The sequence below is a fragment of the Hippopotamus amphibius genome, chromosome 7 (genome assembly GCF_030028045.1).
Source record: "Hippopotamus amphibius kiboko isolate mHipAmp2 chromosome 7, mHipAmp2.hap2, whole genome shotgun sequence".
NCBI lineage: Eukaryota > Metazoa > Chordata > Mammalia > Artiodactyla > Hippopotamidae > Hippopotamus > Hippopotamus amphibius.
In genome coordinates, this window is record NC_080192.1 from 69,260,329 (window position 1) to 69,275,906 (window position 15,578).

The following is a 15,578-nucleotide window of genomic DNA, read 5'->3' on the forward strand; positions in this document are numbered from 1 at the left end:
ATGTTCGGATCCTGGCTGACTTCCAACCCCTCTCCTCCTCACCAGGTAACCCTTGTTCTAGGTCGGAGGCAGCTGGGCTGCACGTGATAATACACTCACTACCTCTCAGCGCTTGCATCAGAGCTGAGAGGTAACAAGTAGAATGCCCTCTCCGCCTGCCTCAATCCCAGTGAAGTTGTCTTTCCAGGCCTTGCCCTGACTGCGAACGCCCCCGCCTCACTGTGTGTCTTGGGAAGCTAAGCCTTGAGGCTTAGGCCCTGAGGTCTGGGAGGGTGTCTTGGTGCTGGCACAGTAAGAACCCGGTGTGACCCTGATCATAAGGAAGACGAGCCTCGGCCCTGCTGCACGCGACTTGGATGTTCTCCTGTAATGTGTACCTTGCTAACTAACGCGTCCTGTCGACTCCCAGCCTCCGCATCCACACGGACCCTCTCCCAGGCGTTGCCCCACCCTCTGAAGAGCCAGTGGGAGCAGAAGAATGGGATCTGGAGCCTCTGAACCTATGGGACTACAACCCAAACCATGTCCTCTCCACTGCGTAGGACTCCTGCCACGAGGCACTAAGGGGGAATGGGAGGAGAGGCCTCGGGCCCACGGGGCCCTTCAGCCAACCCACGCTCTCAAGGGTTCTTGCCACCTGACAAAAGCATGTTCGGTTTGTTGGCTCAGAGTTCGGAGGTGTGGGTGTGGGATGCAGAGCGCTGCTCAAAGGGCCATTAAAACCACCCAAGTCAGGAGCCCATGCTGGGCCTTTTGTAGGGACAGCATGTTACTAAAGGTATGGAAGATCACCACCTGCCCAGCTGCCAGAGCTTCAGTTTAAGAACCGTCATCTATGCCAGACTTGTGTGTCAGACCTCTAATCAGAAATCAGAAACAAATTAGAGTGCTTTATGTGATCATGGAACTAATGCAGAAAGACATGGGTGAGTCAGGGGCCGGGCCAGAGCCCCAGGCAGATGTCCTCTGACCCCTCCGGGACCAAACTAATTCTTCTTCTTCTGGGCCTGGATGCTTGAGCCAAGCTTCCGAAGGTCTAAGTACAAGTTCCGCTTCAGGATGGCGCTGCTGCACAGCAGGGCCCCTTGCAGGGCTCCCATCAACCCACAGGTGAAGATATCCTGGCCTAGGAGGCAAGCGCAGAGGCCTGTGGGCATCACTGCTCCCCCCCCACCCCGCCAAGTCAGGGAGAGGAGAGGACAAGGGGCCCTGAGCCAGGGCCACCCAGAGGCGGCTTCAGACCAGGAGCGAGGTCCGCAGCTGCCGAGGCAGCCCAGCTCAGGTGGTGGGAGGCTGCACGGGACAGCAGGATCTGAGGACAGGGATGGAGGCCCAGGGTCTCAGGTGCTGGCAAAATGGGGCAGTCAGCATACCTGTCAGGTAGAGGTTGGGGATGGGGCTCTGGGCCCTCAAGGAGGCCATCGCACCAGGATGCAAGCGGCCCAGGTCATGCTCAGCCCCGTAGCAGGCCCCCTGGGGAGCTGCCAGGTAGAACTGACTGCTCAGCGGGGACCCTCCAGTCACACTGTCCACCTGAGGAGGCAAAAGAGGCGGCCAAAGAGTGGGAGCGGGACCTTGTGAGACCCTCGCCGCCTCCTTTCCTGCCCCTGCACGAGCTGCCTGCTGGCACGGCCTCCCTATCCTTTCCAGGAGCTCAGTCACTCTGGGCCTCGCTCCCCTGCCCCAAAGGAAGGGTAAAGATGCACCGACCACCAGAGCCTGCCCTCCTACCTTCCCCTCCAGCTGCGGGAACAGCTTCAGGACAACTGACATGGCAGCTTCAACAAAGGAGCTCTTGAGGGTCTCGTAGTCGCTGCTCCGCTTTCCCTGGGGCTCGTCCTGCCACTCCTTGAACCACTCATAGGAGGTGGGCATCAGCACGATCCCTGTGGACCGGTCTGGGGACACGGAGCCGAGTCACCACTGCGGCCTCTCCCCCACCCACGCCCCTGCCCTGGGATGTCAAGCGCACCTGGAAACCGGTCCTCCCACGTCGGGTCCTTGGCCGACGGGAAAACAATGAAGAGAAAGGGCATGTGCTCTACAGCCTTGTTCCTGGGCAGAGAGAGGTAGCGCTCCATCCTGGGGGAGGAGAGGGGGTGTCGGTTCAGCCTTGTTCCCCGCAGCCACCAGCACCACCCTGAGGGCGGTTCATCCCCAGGGACCCCCAAAGGGGTGAAGCTAAGGCAGAGCCTAGGTGGGTAAAACCCTTCAGGAGTAGATTCTTGCCCATGTCCTCCCATCCTGTATCCTGCTGCTTCTCCCACAGCATCACAGCGTGGGGGGAGGGGTGGGGAGGAAGGCTGATGGGAGGCTGGGCTGACACCCTCCGCGCACACGCAGACCCGCGCCTTACGCCTTGTCCATGTCTGTGTCAAAATAAACGTAGTAGTTGGTGGATGGCAGCTCCAGCTCCTTCTTGGTGCCTCGGAGGCAGATGAAGAGAGAGAATATGCCCAGGCCAGGCCGCACCATCCCCAGCTGCCGCTTCACACCTGCAGGGAGCCGGGAGGGCTGCATGAACGAGGCCACCAACCGCCGCCCCGGCCCCGGGAGCCTGTGGACACCTGCTCGCCTCATCTGCAGCCTCAGCCGTTTGGACAACTCGCCCTGGCAGGGGCCTGCTCTTCGGTCTCCTGCCTTTGAAGGCCACAGCCCCAGACTTCTGCTCTGAGCGCGTTGAGGAGCAATGACGCCCGGCTCCCTGAGCTGCTCACAGCACCCGCAGGGTGGTCTCAGGCTCCCTGCCTCCCATCGTCCCCTTAACATCTAAGTTATGAGCGGATGACGGGGCTCCGTACTACGAAGACCATGGCTGTGAACAGCAGTTGGTTATAAGCCTTGGCTTCAGTATTAAGTTGAATACAAACCATCCAATGAATGAATATGCGTAATTCCTACTGCGCAACAGCAAGGCCTTAAAATGGCAAGCGATGTAGGGCTTCCCTGGTGGCGCAGTGGTTAAGAATCTGCCTGCCAAAGCAGGGGACACAGGTTCGAGCCCTGGTCTGGGAAGATCCCACATGCCTCGGAGCAACTAAGCCTGTGCGCCACAACTACTGAGCCTGCATTCTAGAGCCCGCGAGCCACAACTACTGAGCCCATGTGCCACAACTACTGAAGCCCGCAAGCCTAGAGCCCGTGCTCTAGAAGAGAAGCCACTGCAATGAGAAGCCTACGTGCCATGACAAAGAGTAGCCCCCACTCACCACAACTAGAGAAGGCCCGCACGCAGCAACAAAGACCCAACATAGCCAAAAATAAGATAAAATAAATTTTTTAAAAAAATGGTACGCGATGCAGATGAACAGGTGTGAATAGCATTGTTGGCACTTGGTATTTCAGGGTTCATCTGGGAAGGAGGGGATAACAGCACTGAGGAGGAAGGTGACAGTCACCATAGGAGCCTTCGGATGTCCCCTGGACCAAGCACCTCTCAACAGACGACCCCAGAGGAGTTTTCTGGAAATTGCTCCCACAGAGTCTTATCCTCTGTTCCCATTCCCAGGACCATTTCCAGCCCCTGCCTGAGAGAGAACTCGCCACGGGCTGTTCTGCTAAATTCAGGTAACAAATATTTGTTGAAGACCTAAAATGTGCTGGGTCCTCTGTGAGGCCTTGGGGACACCGTGAGGCATCAGGTGGGATACCGGTCCACAGGCAAAGAGACTTTCCTATTAGAGGCGGCAAAGACCTGAGTGCTGTGGGCAGGGTGACCACAGAACTCTTCATCCAGAACAGGCCACTTCTGAGAGTGAAAGGGGGCGTTGTAACAATGAGAGGAGGATCAGGAATTTCCCCAGTGGTCCAGGGGTTAGGACTCGGTGGTTTCACTGCCAAGAGCCCGGGTTCAATCCCTGGTTGGAGAACTAAGATCCCACAAGCCGTGAAGCGGGGCCAAAAAAAAAAAATTACAGTAGGACGACAGGCATAAGACTTACAGCTTCCCAGCCGCCCGGCCGTGGGAGTGCTGAGGGGGCCGGGGAGGTGGTGAGGAGCAGACACTGCCCTGGAACATGGGGAGTACCTCCTCCCCTGGGTCCAGCATCCCTGGGAAACCACGACTGCCGGCACCCCCTTTCCAGGTTGGGGGGTGGGCCCAGAGAGAAGCAGGGGCCCACGAGTGATACCCCCTAGGTCTTCGGAGGCCCCTTGGCACAGCTACCACCTCCAGCCAGCCTCTCCTTTCCCTTCCCCCAGCTAGAAGGAAGGCGTCCCGGAGCCACACACAGGGGAGGAAAATAGAACCTTGGGTCTCAAATCAGGTGCACAACGATGATACCAAGCCTCACTTCTCCACAGCAGCCTCAGCCCCTGTACTGATTTTGTCAAACGAGTCTTCCCCAGTCAAAAAAACCTCCTCTCCAAACCTCAAAGACAGGAACCTCAAAGCTCAGCCGTGGGATTTAAGAAAAGTGCTCCTATTCACAAAGGCTCCCTCTGCCTGACCTCCCCACCTCCACCCTCGACCCCAACCAGCACTGCCTGTCCCCAAGGCCACCAGATAGCCCGTTTCCATCTCTGAGAGGGAGACACAACTGTGAGACTCTCTACCCCCAAACAGGTGGAGATGAAGGAATCCCAGCACTGCTGCCACTGTCTGAAATGTTCTCAAACTGGGGTTCACGCGCTCCCACTCGAGAGGGGCAGGGTCCTTCCGGCAGGCAGGGGCTGCCACGCGAGACGGTCTGCAGGGCTGAGATACACAAGAGCAGTGGAAGCTGCACCTGCCAGTGAAGGAGGGCAAGCTGAGTCTGTGGCACGGCCGCCGGGAGAGAAGAGGGGCCTGGGGGAGCACTGGGGCCTGTCAGGGAACAATGTCAGGGCTCAAAGGTCCCGGGAGAGAGGGAGGCAGGCAGTACCAAAGGCCACTGGGCAGTCTCTGCCTCACCCCACTCAGCTCACCAGGTGCTGGCCGAGGCCCAGCTGAGTGAGGCAAAGGGCTGAGGAGGCCACTTTCCGGGAGTACAAGGCCTCTGCCTCAGACACAGTCACAACAGCCACCCACCCTCTCCCCCACCAGGAAATCCACAACGTTACTTTCCTGCTGAACCCACCTTCCTGGGCCCGCCCTCCAGGGTGGAGCGCTGCTTCCACTGCTCTCTGGGCTCCTCCTCGGGCACCCCTGAAGTCCAGGATTTCCACCCCAAGCTCATCGTGAGCTGCTCCTTACACCCCACCTCCCGCCCCAGCCACAGGCCTTTACCTAGACCCCGCTCTCTCACCCTCCTGGACCGCTGGTGCCCTCCCGGCCAGCAGCCTCCTTCCTCCATCACGTCAGGAGCTGCCGGCTGCATTTCCAGATGGTCACATCCCAGCTAACCTTGGCTCCGACACTCTGTTCCTGTGGGCCCACCTGCTCTCCTGCCTCTTCGAGTGAGGCCTTCTCTCTGGAAGCCCCACACTTCCCAGCCCAGACGGGGCCAGGAGCCCAGTCTTCTCCTCTCGGCTCGGCCACCTCCAGCTGGGTGGCCTCGGGCAGTTATGGACCTGTGTGCCTCGGTTTCCCCAGCCATCAACATTAGGATGCCAAGCTCTCTCCCCAGTGGCTGAGGTTCAAAGGCAAGGACAAAGGTAAAGCTCGCATACAAACATGGCTCCGCCTTTCCCCACCAAAAAACAGGCTTTTATTTTTAGTCACAGCCTATCAGTGGCGATGACTAGACTGAGCTTTTTCCATCTGGGTTCCAGGTTTCAAGGGCAGGGCTCCAGGAGCAGAAGAAAGCCAGGAGGGAGCGCCTGCAGCCTCAGCACCAATACGGAGCTGCCTCCTAAAGAGTCAGGGAAACAAGGCCCACAACAATTGTATCAAGATAACCTTCTCCAGGCCAGCCTGAGCTTCCCTTACCGGTAATGTCAGACCAGGGTTCCCCCCTCAAAAGAAGTGGGAAATTAAGGAAGGAAGTAGGATTCACATGGCAAACTCAGTGAAAATCCAAGAAACGTTCTTTTAGGACTCAACCTACCATTATTAACTCTCAGAGAGATGATCTAAGATCTAGGGAAACAGGAAATGGGCAACTGGGACTGGAGACTTGAAAGAGGAAAGGGAAGCGTGGTTGAGGTTATAGGGGAAAGGGAGTAAATATGCCAAGAATGAAATGAGACATAAGGACCAAAGGGTCTTGGGGGAGGATGTGATACAAAGGAAGTTGATCCCACCCCTAAGCAGAGGCCTGCTGGGGACGGATGTTAGAAACTGGCGTGCTCACCTTTTCTGCCTGTGGAGGGTCAAAGGGCAGCCCTGACGCTGGGGGAAGCATCAGCCAGGCTGAGCCAGCTGGCTGCAGAGGGCAGACCTGGGGCCCTAGAGGAGAGCGGCGCAGCCCAGTCATTCACCTGGCAGACAGCGGGCCTCCTCTGGCAACAAGTACTCGTAGGTATTGAACAGTCCCGCGTCGGAGATCACGATGGGGCAACAGATGTTCACCAGCTCCTGACCCTTCTTCACAGTGACACCTGCAGGCACAAGAGCATGGCTGAGGTTCTGTGGGCTCCAGGAGGATGAGAAAGGCCACTATTCCCCGCCCCCCAGATCTCTCCCACATTGACCCCGGGATGCGCAGGCCCAGGCCAAACCGCAAAGTGAGGGAACCACCTTGAAGCACTGCCCGCGGCCCAGTCCCCCCACTGGCTTCCTAGCTCTCTCCCCACCCCGCGTGGGCGCTCTTCTCTTCAACAACCCGCCAACCTTCACACTGACCCCGACAGAGCCTGTAGGCTGCAGGCCTTCACTGGAATCCCAGGCCCTTCTTCACTGCTGCCAGGGCTCTCGTTCCAACGTGCTCTTCTTAAAATCCTCCAACGACACCTCCAGCTCTACTTAAACTCCAAAGTCTCATCTCAGCCTTCTATGACATGGTCCCTTCCTTGCGTCCAGCCTCATCTCTGGCCATTCTCACTAAACTATTAGGTAGGACTATATGAAATAGCTGAGAGTCAACCATTTTTCTAACCTATAAATGTGGCAGTCTCTTAAGATTCAACCTAATGTTTCCAGATGCCTAAAAATACTCAGCGCTTTCACATCTCTGTGCCTCTGTCCAGTCTGTTCTTGCTGCCTGGAATAACCTCCCCGTCCCTCTGACTAGCTTCCTCTCACCCCTCGGGAGGTCCCTCTGAGGCCTTCCCTGTTCCACCGTCCTCTGTGTCACCTCCTTCCTCGTGCATGCCTCTACGTGGCACTTTAATTATTTTGCAGGCATCTGCCCTGTGAAACGGGACACTTCTTGAGTTAGAGATTAGGATTTACTTACCTTTTATCTCCATCTTTTGTCACCTAGCACGTGAAGAACACAAATAAGTATATCTGGCACTGAATTTAATTGAACCGATAAACCCACCTTGCATCACAGACCCCCTGACAGCTGGAAGGAGAACTTGCTCGTGAACATGAGAGGAAGTCTCACCCAGCTGACAGCCAGTCTTCTCTCACCACCAGGAAGCTCTCTTCTACAAGTAACGTCCGCGGAGATCGCTGACGGCCTTTCCTCCCTTGACTCCTGCCTGGGTCACCCACTCACCACCTCCTCCTTGCAAGCCTCCTCGGGTGAGTTCACTGTCACGCCAGCCCTATCTTCCCCAGGCCTCTCCCTGCCACCTCTGCTGATGCTTCTGAAGCACCCTTAGCCTGGATGGCCTGTTCTGTTTACCAGAGTCCCTCCTTGCACCGACCCTCTCCCCACAGAGTTCATCCACAGGGGGATTTTGACTCTTTGCAGGTGACAGCAAACACCTGAGCCAGGGTAGAGTCTGGGCCCCACTCTGCCATTTACACACGGAGGGCAGGGCATCCTGCTGGCCTCCACACCACCCTACAGAGCACCCAGGTTACGTACTCACCCCATCAGTCACTGAGCAAATGTTTCCTGGGCTTTATTATGTGCTAAAGTCTACAGACATAAAGATTAAAAAGACACAGCCCTCACACTCAAGGAGGGCCTGGATAACCGGATAACTATTTCTATCTATTGAGTAAATGATGAAACACTGTTCTCTGGGGACCATGCCACCCTTTATCCTTCCTGTGTCCTTTTTGCTTCCAGGCCAATCGCTATTCCTGGGCGGTCCAAGCTTGGGGAAGATTCTAGCCTTTAACCCCCAACTTGGAGCTTGGTTCTTCTTCATCTTCTGCTCTCAGTGCTTTCTTTGCTCTGTACCCAAAGACCCCAGGTCTCTCCCACCCCGGAAAGGGACTGTGAAGACGACACAGGGCTCTTACCACAGGCTCTCCCAGCTGAGTCCAGCAAGATGCTGTGCACAGGGGCCCTCGTCAGGACAGCGCCCCCGGCCCGCTGAATCACAGGGATGGTGTGGAAGGCAATTTCACTGGAGCCCCCTCGGGGATAAAAGGCCCCTTCTAGGTAGTGGCTAACCAGCAGAGCATGCATGGCAAAAGTGGTGTGTTTGGGGGTCACACCTACAGGAAGAAGGAAGAAAGGGGTGGTGACACAAGAGCAGGCACCGTTCAGAAAGGAACACAGATTCCAGGCAGAAAGCACGCAGCCTTCGGGAATTCCCTGGTGGCCCAGTGCTTAGGACTCAGTGCTCTCACTGCCGGGGGCCTGCGTTCAATTCCTGGTAGGGGGACTTCCCTGGTGGCGCAGCGGCTAAGAATCCGCCTGCCAGTGCAGGGGACACAGGTTCAATCCCTGCTCCAGGAAGATGCCACATGCTGCGGAGCAACTAAGCCCGTGCGCCACAACTATAGAGCCTGCGCTATAGAGCCCATGAGCCACAACTGCTGAAGCCCACGCGCCTAGAACCCATGCTCCGCAGCAAGAGAAGCCACCACAATGAGAAGCCTGTGCACCACAACAAAGAGTAGCTCCTGCTCGCCGCGTGCAGCAACAAGACCCAACGCAGCCAATAAATAAATAAATAATTTTATTTTTTAAAAATGCCAACTTCTCGGGCTTCCTAGGTGGCGCAGTGGTTAAGAATCCGCCTGCCAATGCAGGGGACACAGGTTCGATCCCTGCTCCAGGAAGATCCCACATGCCACGGAGCAACTAAGCCCGTGTGCCAAAAAAAAACAAAAAAAAAAAACAAAACAAACAAACAAACAAAAAAAATGCCAACTTCTCATCACAAAGAAAAAAAATTAAAAAAAAAAAATCCCTGGTAGGGAACTAAGATGCCTCAAGACATGCGGCATGGCCAAAAAAAGAAAACATGCAGCCTGAGTCTGTGCACCCCAGGATCCAAGTGATCCCCAAAATTCAGGGCAGCTAGAGGGCCTGTTTCCATCTAAACATGGGGAACGGAATCTTAAAGGTCTTGGGGCCAGTGGGAATGTCCTCCCTGTAAACTGCCATGCTGCCAGGGAGGACAGTGATGGCTGTCCTCATCCAGGGCATGGGTGGAGAGAATTTTTATCAGGGCGTCCAGCAGGGAGGTGGACAGACATCTCTTCCCTAAGCTCCAGAGGGCCTGGGGTGTGCGCTGCTCCATGTCACTCAGCCCAGCAGGCTCAGGAAGAAAGACTGAGAGCCAGGAGCTGCCTGGGGCCCAGGGCCAGTACCCACCGTAAGTGGGGAAGATGTAGCTGAGCACACTCTGGAGCTCCGGGGAGGCTGGCAGCTCCTGCAGGACCTCGGCCAGACTCTGGGTGGACGCACGGAGGAACAGAGAGAAACGGGTGAGCAGCCCACACTTGAGGAGGAGCTGAGTCACGGGCAGTGGGAGGATCTTCAACAAGACAGCATGGATGACTCCTCTGGATACCGCCTGGGGAAGGGAAGGAGCAGGGTTTCATTTCCAGACCCACTGTGACACACTCGCCTGTCCAAGCCTGCAGAGCCCAAGGGCCCACCAACACTTACCCCTAGCTGAACTTGGCTGAATTTGGATTTTAAAACTCTGCACTCTGTGAATTTTTCCCATTCTATCCTCAGGTGAGTTCTTTTTTGCTTTGCTGTTTCCTGCCCAAATTCCTTTCGAATAATCCCAATCAGATGAAGAGAGAAAGGGTGGTGATATGACCACGTGGAAGCCGGCCTGGTCAGGGAGGAGAGCTGCGTGCCCCCCAGAGGCCAGAGTGAGAGGGGCAGCTACAGAGCCCCGGCTCCAGCGACAGAGGGCCCACCTGGGCACAGAGGCCAACTCCAGTGCGGACGGAGTTCCGGACAGACATAGACATGCCTGTTCCTCCTTCCTGCCTCCCTCACCTGTCACTCCGCTAATGAGGAAGGTCAGCCTTGTCGGGAATAAGCAGGGGGGTCCTCACATGTCCGTGATACCTTAACCAGCTTCATATACTTGTCGATGGCGGCTTCCTCCTGGGGAAACTTCTCCTTGAGGCCCTGAATGTAGGCTTTCTTTCCACTGTACATGGGAAACTCCTTTCGGCCATTGAGCCCCTCCAGTACCATGATGTCAAAGGGAGAGGCCAGGGGAGCCCAGTCCAGCTGCCCCTCAGTGATCTGGTCTAAGATAAAACGGCCAAAGCTGCCCTCCTGCACACTTCCGATATAATGGATTCCTGTTGGGAGACAGAAAAACAAAGCGTCATAGGGATAAGGGGATTGAGCCCTGGAAAGACTCCAAGAAAGCAAGGTCAGGGAGGCGGTTCAAGATGGCGGAGTAGAAGGATGTGCGCTCACTCCCTCTTGCAAGAGCACCGGAATCACAGCTAACTGCTGAATAATCATCAACAGGAAGACACTGGAGCTCACCAAAAAAGACACCCCACGTCCAGATACAAAGGAGAAGCCGCAGTGAGACGACTCTAACACAGGATAGCACACTGCATTTTAGTCATCCCATCCCCTTCGTCTTCTCTCATCTGTGAATGTGTCTTTCCTTGCCTTCCATCATTTTGGCAATTTTGAAGAGTCAGGCATTTTACAGGATGTCCCTCAATTTGGGCATATCTGACATTTTCTCTACACATTCCTCTGACCCAGAAATTCCACTAATAAGAATTTATCTTACTCCCATGCATATAAAATGAGGGACATATGAGGCTGCTCATTAGAGCTTTTTTGGGGGGTTGGGGCATGGTACATGGCATGCGGGATCTTAGTTTCCTGACCAGGGATAAAATCCACACCCCCTCCAGTGGAAGTGGGAAGTCCCATGCTAGAGCATTTTTTGTAAGAGCAAAACATTACCAATAATTGAATATCCACCATGAAGAAGCTGGTTAAATTAATTATGGTATATTTATATAATGGAATGCTTTCTGAAAAAATAAAATAATTTTAAAGCTGTTTAACAAAAAAAAGAAAGCAAGGTCAAAGAGGTTGTCCTGCAGGGCTGAGTCCATGCCCAGAGGAGGTACCCACCCTTTCTGTAGAGGGGAGTTGCAGCAGAAACCACCAAATCCCTGCCCAGTTCAGCTGCCAGCGTGTTCAGCTGTCAGACAAGGAAAGTGGTGCCCAGGGAGAAGACAGGGCCTCCAAAATCATAGAAATGCCCAGGATCGCCCCACAATGGCTATTCCAAACCTCCTGTTCCCAACCCTTTTCCACAGAAGCCTTACCCGTGTCAAATTCAAGGCCATCCTGTCCAAAGGTATGACAACAGCCTCCTGCCTTGGTATGTTGTTCCAGCACCAGGACTCGCTTGCCAGCTTTGGCCAGGATCGCAGCTGCTGCCAGGCCCCCAAAGCCACTGCCAATGACCACCACATCCAGCTTCTCTGGCACTCGGCTGGGTGAGAAAGCTGCAGCAGAGGGAGGACGTGGCGGGGGAGGCAGTCAAAGAACAGTGATGTGGAAGCCAAGGCAGAATTCTCTAGCTGGCACAACACCAGAAAACTCTAGAGCAGTTTGGCACAGAGCTCCTGACTAAAACATCTCAAACATTTTACGTATTGGGAAATACTCAGGACCGGACCAGCCAGGAGGGTTAAACAAAGTGATTTGGTTTGATCTGAACTGATTTAACCAAAGCCACAATGTAGCTGGGGATTCTCCCTACTTGCAAAGAAACTAAGACTCCATAAACTATTATAGGAGCAAAAAAAAGCTGACAGCAATACAGGCTGAGAAACCTCAATGCAGGCAGAGAGCGAGCTGGGGAAGAAAGAAAACAAGGAGGTGGGGGACAGGGAAGAGTGTCGTGGAGCAGGCTGCTGGCTCGTGGAAGGGTCTGTTCACAAGCAGGTTATCTTTGGAAAATGCGGGGTTTGCAGGTAGCAGTGAAGCAGCCAGGTCAGATGATGGTTCTTCAAGATCCTGATGCAGAGGCAGGACAGAGCTGTTCTGAGAAATCCTGGAGGTGGGTTTGAGGAGGAAACACCTAAACAACACAAAACTGGACAGCTCGTGGTGCTGTGTGGGCACTTCCTACACCAGATCTGTTCTGTCAAGATCACTCCTGAAGAACAGAGATTTGGAATTTTTCAAGCTGCTAGAGAACTTGGTAAACTTTCAACTTTTCAAACGTTTTTTAAAAAGACCTATAGTGAAAAAAGCATTTTTCTCATTCATATGTTTCTCATTCACATTCCAGAACATATGTTCGTATATAATGTAAATAGGTGAAACAGAAGTTTCACAATACTTACCAGAACCATGTATGATGCACGCTGATATTTTCCATTCTACTGTCTTTTAAAATGCTAGTTGTGACTTATTAAACTGATTTCATGACCCACTAAGAGATCACACCTGGTTTGAAAAACAAACTAGTCACCTCATTTTTTTTTTAAGCTCTTTATTGGAATATAATTGCTTTACACTCTTGTACCAGTTTTTGAGGTACACCAAAGTCAATCAGCTGTATTTATACACATATCCCCATATTCCCTCCCTCCCGCGACTCCCCCTACCCTCCCCGGCCCAGCCCTCTAAGGCATCACCCATCATTGAGTTGATCTCCCTTTGTTATACAGCAACTTCCCACTAGCTATCTATTTTACAGTTGGTAGTATATATATGTCTATGCTACTATGTCACTTTGTCCCAGCTTCCCCTTTGCCCCCCACCCCCCCCCAACCTCGTGTCCTCCAGTCCATTCTCTGCATCTGCATCCTTTCCTTATTCTTGTCTTGTCACTGGGTTCACCAGTAGCTTTTTTTTTTTTTTTTTTTTTTAGATTCCGTATATATGAGTTAGCATACAATATTTGTTTTTCTCTTTCTGGCTTACTTCACTCTGTATGACAGACTCTAGGTCTATCCACCTCATTACATATAGCTCCATTTCATTCCTTTTTATAGCTGAGTAATATTCCATTGTATAGTCACCTCATTTTTAGACCAATCCAGATACATGGAGTGACTTGCTAATGGGTACACGGTAAATTAGTGACAGAGTCCAATTAAAACTCTGATATTAGAAGTTCAGACTAACAGTCCTTCCACTAAGAACAATACTGTCTCCAACTGTGTAGCAAGGCTTGCCACACAGAATACTAAAATTTACAAGTGAGAGAGATTTCGGAGAACAGGGTATTTTTTGGGTTTTTTTTGTTTTTTTTTTGTTTTTTGTTTTTTGTAGCAGCAGAACTCTTGCTTTAAACCTTAAAAGAAACCCGCAAATACTTTTTAAAGATAGTGCAGCGCAGGTCCTCTGGGCAATGAAAGAGCATCTCTGAGCCTGAGGCACCCTGTTGAGCCTCGGTTCAACCAAAACAGATGGGACCAGGCATAACCAGTCAAATCACTGGATGGGCCAAAGGCAATTTCCTATGCAGGTTTCCGTGCAGCTCTCCGAAGTCCCTGAACCCACGTAGGAAGATAAGTGAAAACGTTAAGGTCTTAAAGCCAAGCAGGGGAAAGGTCTCCTCGTTTATCCCGTTGGCCACCGCTGTGCTAACTGGCAGGGTCTGGGCTTGGCTATGCCAAGAACTTGGCTCGCCGAGGACCATGCCCGCGCCCGCGAGGCCATGATTCCCCGGGCCTGCCGGGGCGGAGGCTCTCGCCAGTGGCGGACTCTAGAGCAGTGGCCTCCATGTTCAAGGAAGCCCTCCCAGCGCTCTGCATCTGGACCGCTAACCCGCGAGGATGCCAGGGCGCAACATCCCCGGGGGCCCTCCTGCTCACCTTGCTTGAGAACCTTCTTCCTGGCCTCCCTGTCGGTCACCAAGGGCGCTGGTGGCCGCTTGACATCCTCGGAGAAGGGGTTCGGGGAGCTGCCTGCGAACAGCCACTTGTAAACTTTGCCGAGGACGGCCAGCAGCAGCGCAGCCAGCGGCAGCAGCGACAGCCACATCGCGCCGGTGCCGGGCGGAGGGAGCCCGTCCGCGCCTACTGCTCCCGGGCCCTGCGGCCACGGCTCCGCGCAGCTAACTAGTCCTCCCACCTCGCAGGCGGAGCCAGCCGCGGGCACCCATCAGCCGGAACCTTTTGGGCCAGAAGCCAAGTCTCCGGCGGAGATTGACCCTCGCGGCTCGTCGTACTCCCTTCTGTTGCGCGGAGGGCCGTGCGCATGCGCGGAGGAGGCCCAGCGGGGCTGCGGGACCCCCAACCCCGAAAGCGCCGGGGCCTCGGGCACTCAGCCTGCGAGCCCGGGAGGTCCGAGTAGGAGGAGGGATGTGGGGTGGAAATGGTCGCCCTGGGGCGACGACACAAGGCTGAAAGTTGCAAGACAGAGAGAGATTCGCGACTGGCAGACAGGAGACCTGGGTTGTGGTCTCACTGGATGACCTGAGGCAAGTTGCTTTCCTGTTTTCCCCACAGAGCAGCGGGAAAGTTTCTGGCCCGAGTCCCCACGCAGCCCGTCTCGATGGATTATCTCTATTGAGCTCCGCGCGACGAGCATCCGGCTCTGTGCCCCCAAATCGGCCAGTAGTTTTGGCCGCGGCGCCCCACCGGGGAGGGCGATGCCTGCGGCGGGGGCCTGTTGGGGGCTGGAGGGGACGGCGAACTCCCAGCGACAAGGCCGGTAAAGGACTGTCATACCTATGTGCACATTTGTATTTAAGGTGTGGACCCAGTTTTTAGATTAAATACCTATTCAGGGAGTTTAAGCTCCTCTAAGCTTAAACTTAAAATCATTGCCCTTAATGTAGCTCCTTGCCTGAAGTGGGTGCACCATGAAAATAAACAGCGAGGACCTACTGTATAGCACAGGGAACTATATTCAATATCTTGTAATAACGTTTAATGGAAAAGAATTTGAGGGACTTCCCTGGTGGTGCAGTGGTTAAGAATCCACCTGCCAATGCAGGGGACACGGGTTCTAGCCCTGGGCCAGGAGGATCCCACATGCCAGGGAGCAAGTAAGCCCGAGTGCCACAACTACTGAGCCCACATGCTGCAACTACTGAAACCCATGTGCTGTAGGGCTGTGTTCTGCAACAAGAGAAGCCACCGCAATGAGAAACCAACGCACCCCATTGAAGAGTAGGCCCTGCTTGCCACAACTAGAGAAAGCCCACATGTGGCAAGGAAGACCCAACACAGCTAAAAATAAATAAATAATATATCTTTTAAAAAAAGAAAAGACTCTGAAAAAGAATATCTATATTCATATATATATGTATAAAATTGAATCAGCTGTACACCTGAAACTAAGATGACATTGTAAGTCAACTATGCTTCAATTTAAAAAAATTTTTTAATTAAAATTAAGTGGGTACACCATAAATTCTTAATTTGGAAAGGATCCATCTTTATAGGAAGGCCA

At 53.8% G+C, this 15,578-nt stretch overlaps 1 protein-coding gene across 2 annotated transcripts; it reads right to left on the reverse strand.

Annotated features, from left to right (window-relative positions):
• Positions 1–870: 870 nt before the first annotated feature.
• On the reverse strand, positions 871–14,274 carry RETSAT (retinol saturase). 2 transcript variants are annotated; one of them, XM_057741242.1, is made up of 11 exons: positions 13,994–14,272; positions 11,486–11,668; positions 10,242–10,483; positions 9,528–9,729; positions 8,222–8,419; positions 6,340–6,459; positions 2,357–2,495; positions 1,973–2,082; positions 1,732–1,898; positions 1,374–1,533; positions 871–1,126 (listed from the first exon to the last, which is right to left on the reverse strand). In XM_057741242.1, exons 1-11 carry the CDS (start codon positions 14,160–14,162, stop codon positions 987–989), a joined length of 1,830 nt encoding a protein of 609 aa, XP_057597225.1. In that variant the 5' UTR covers positions 14,163–14,272; the 3' UTR covers positions 871–986. The 2 variants fall into 2 exon arrangements, with proteins under 2 accessions (XP_057597225.1, XP_057597226.1); XM_057741243.1 differs by lacking the exon at positions 8,222–8,419 and having other exon boundaries at positions 13,994–14,274.
• Positions 14,275–15,578: the final 1,304 nt, after the last annotated feature.

Excerpts from the sequence above, each read along its gene's own strand:
- RETSAT (XM_057741242.1), bottom strand. The coding sequence starts at position 14,162 with ATGTGGCTGTCGCTGCTGCCGCTGGCTGCGCTGCTGCTGGCCGTCCTC. Across the intron at positions 11,669-13,993 it reads GAAGAAGGTTCTCAAGCAAG|CTTTCTCACCCAGCCGAGTG; the intron begins GTGAGCAGGAGG and ends CCTCTGCTGCAG. Across the intron at positions 1,127-1,373 it reads CCCCAACCTCTACCTGACAG|GCCAGGATATCTTCACCTGT; the intron begins GTATGCTGACTG and ends CTTGCCTCCTAG.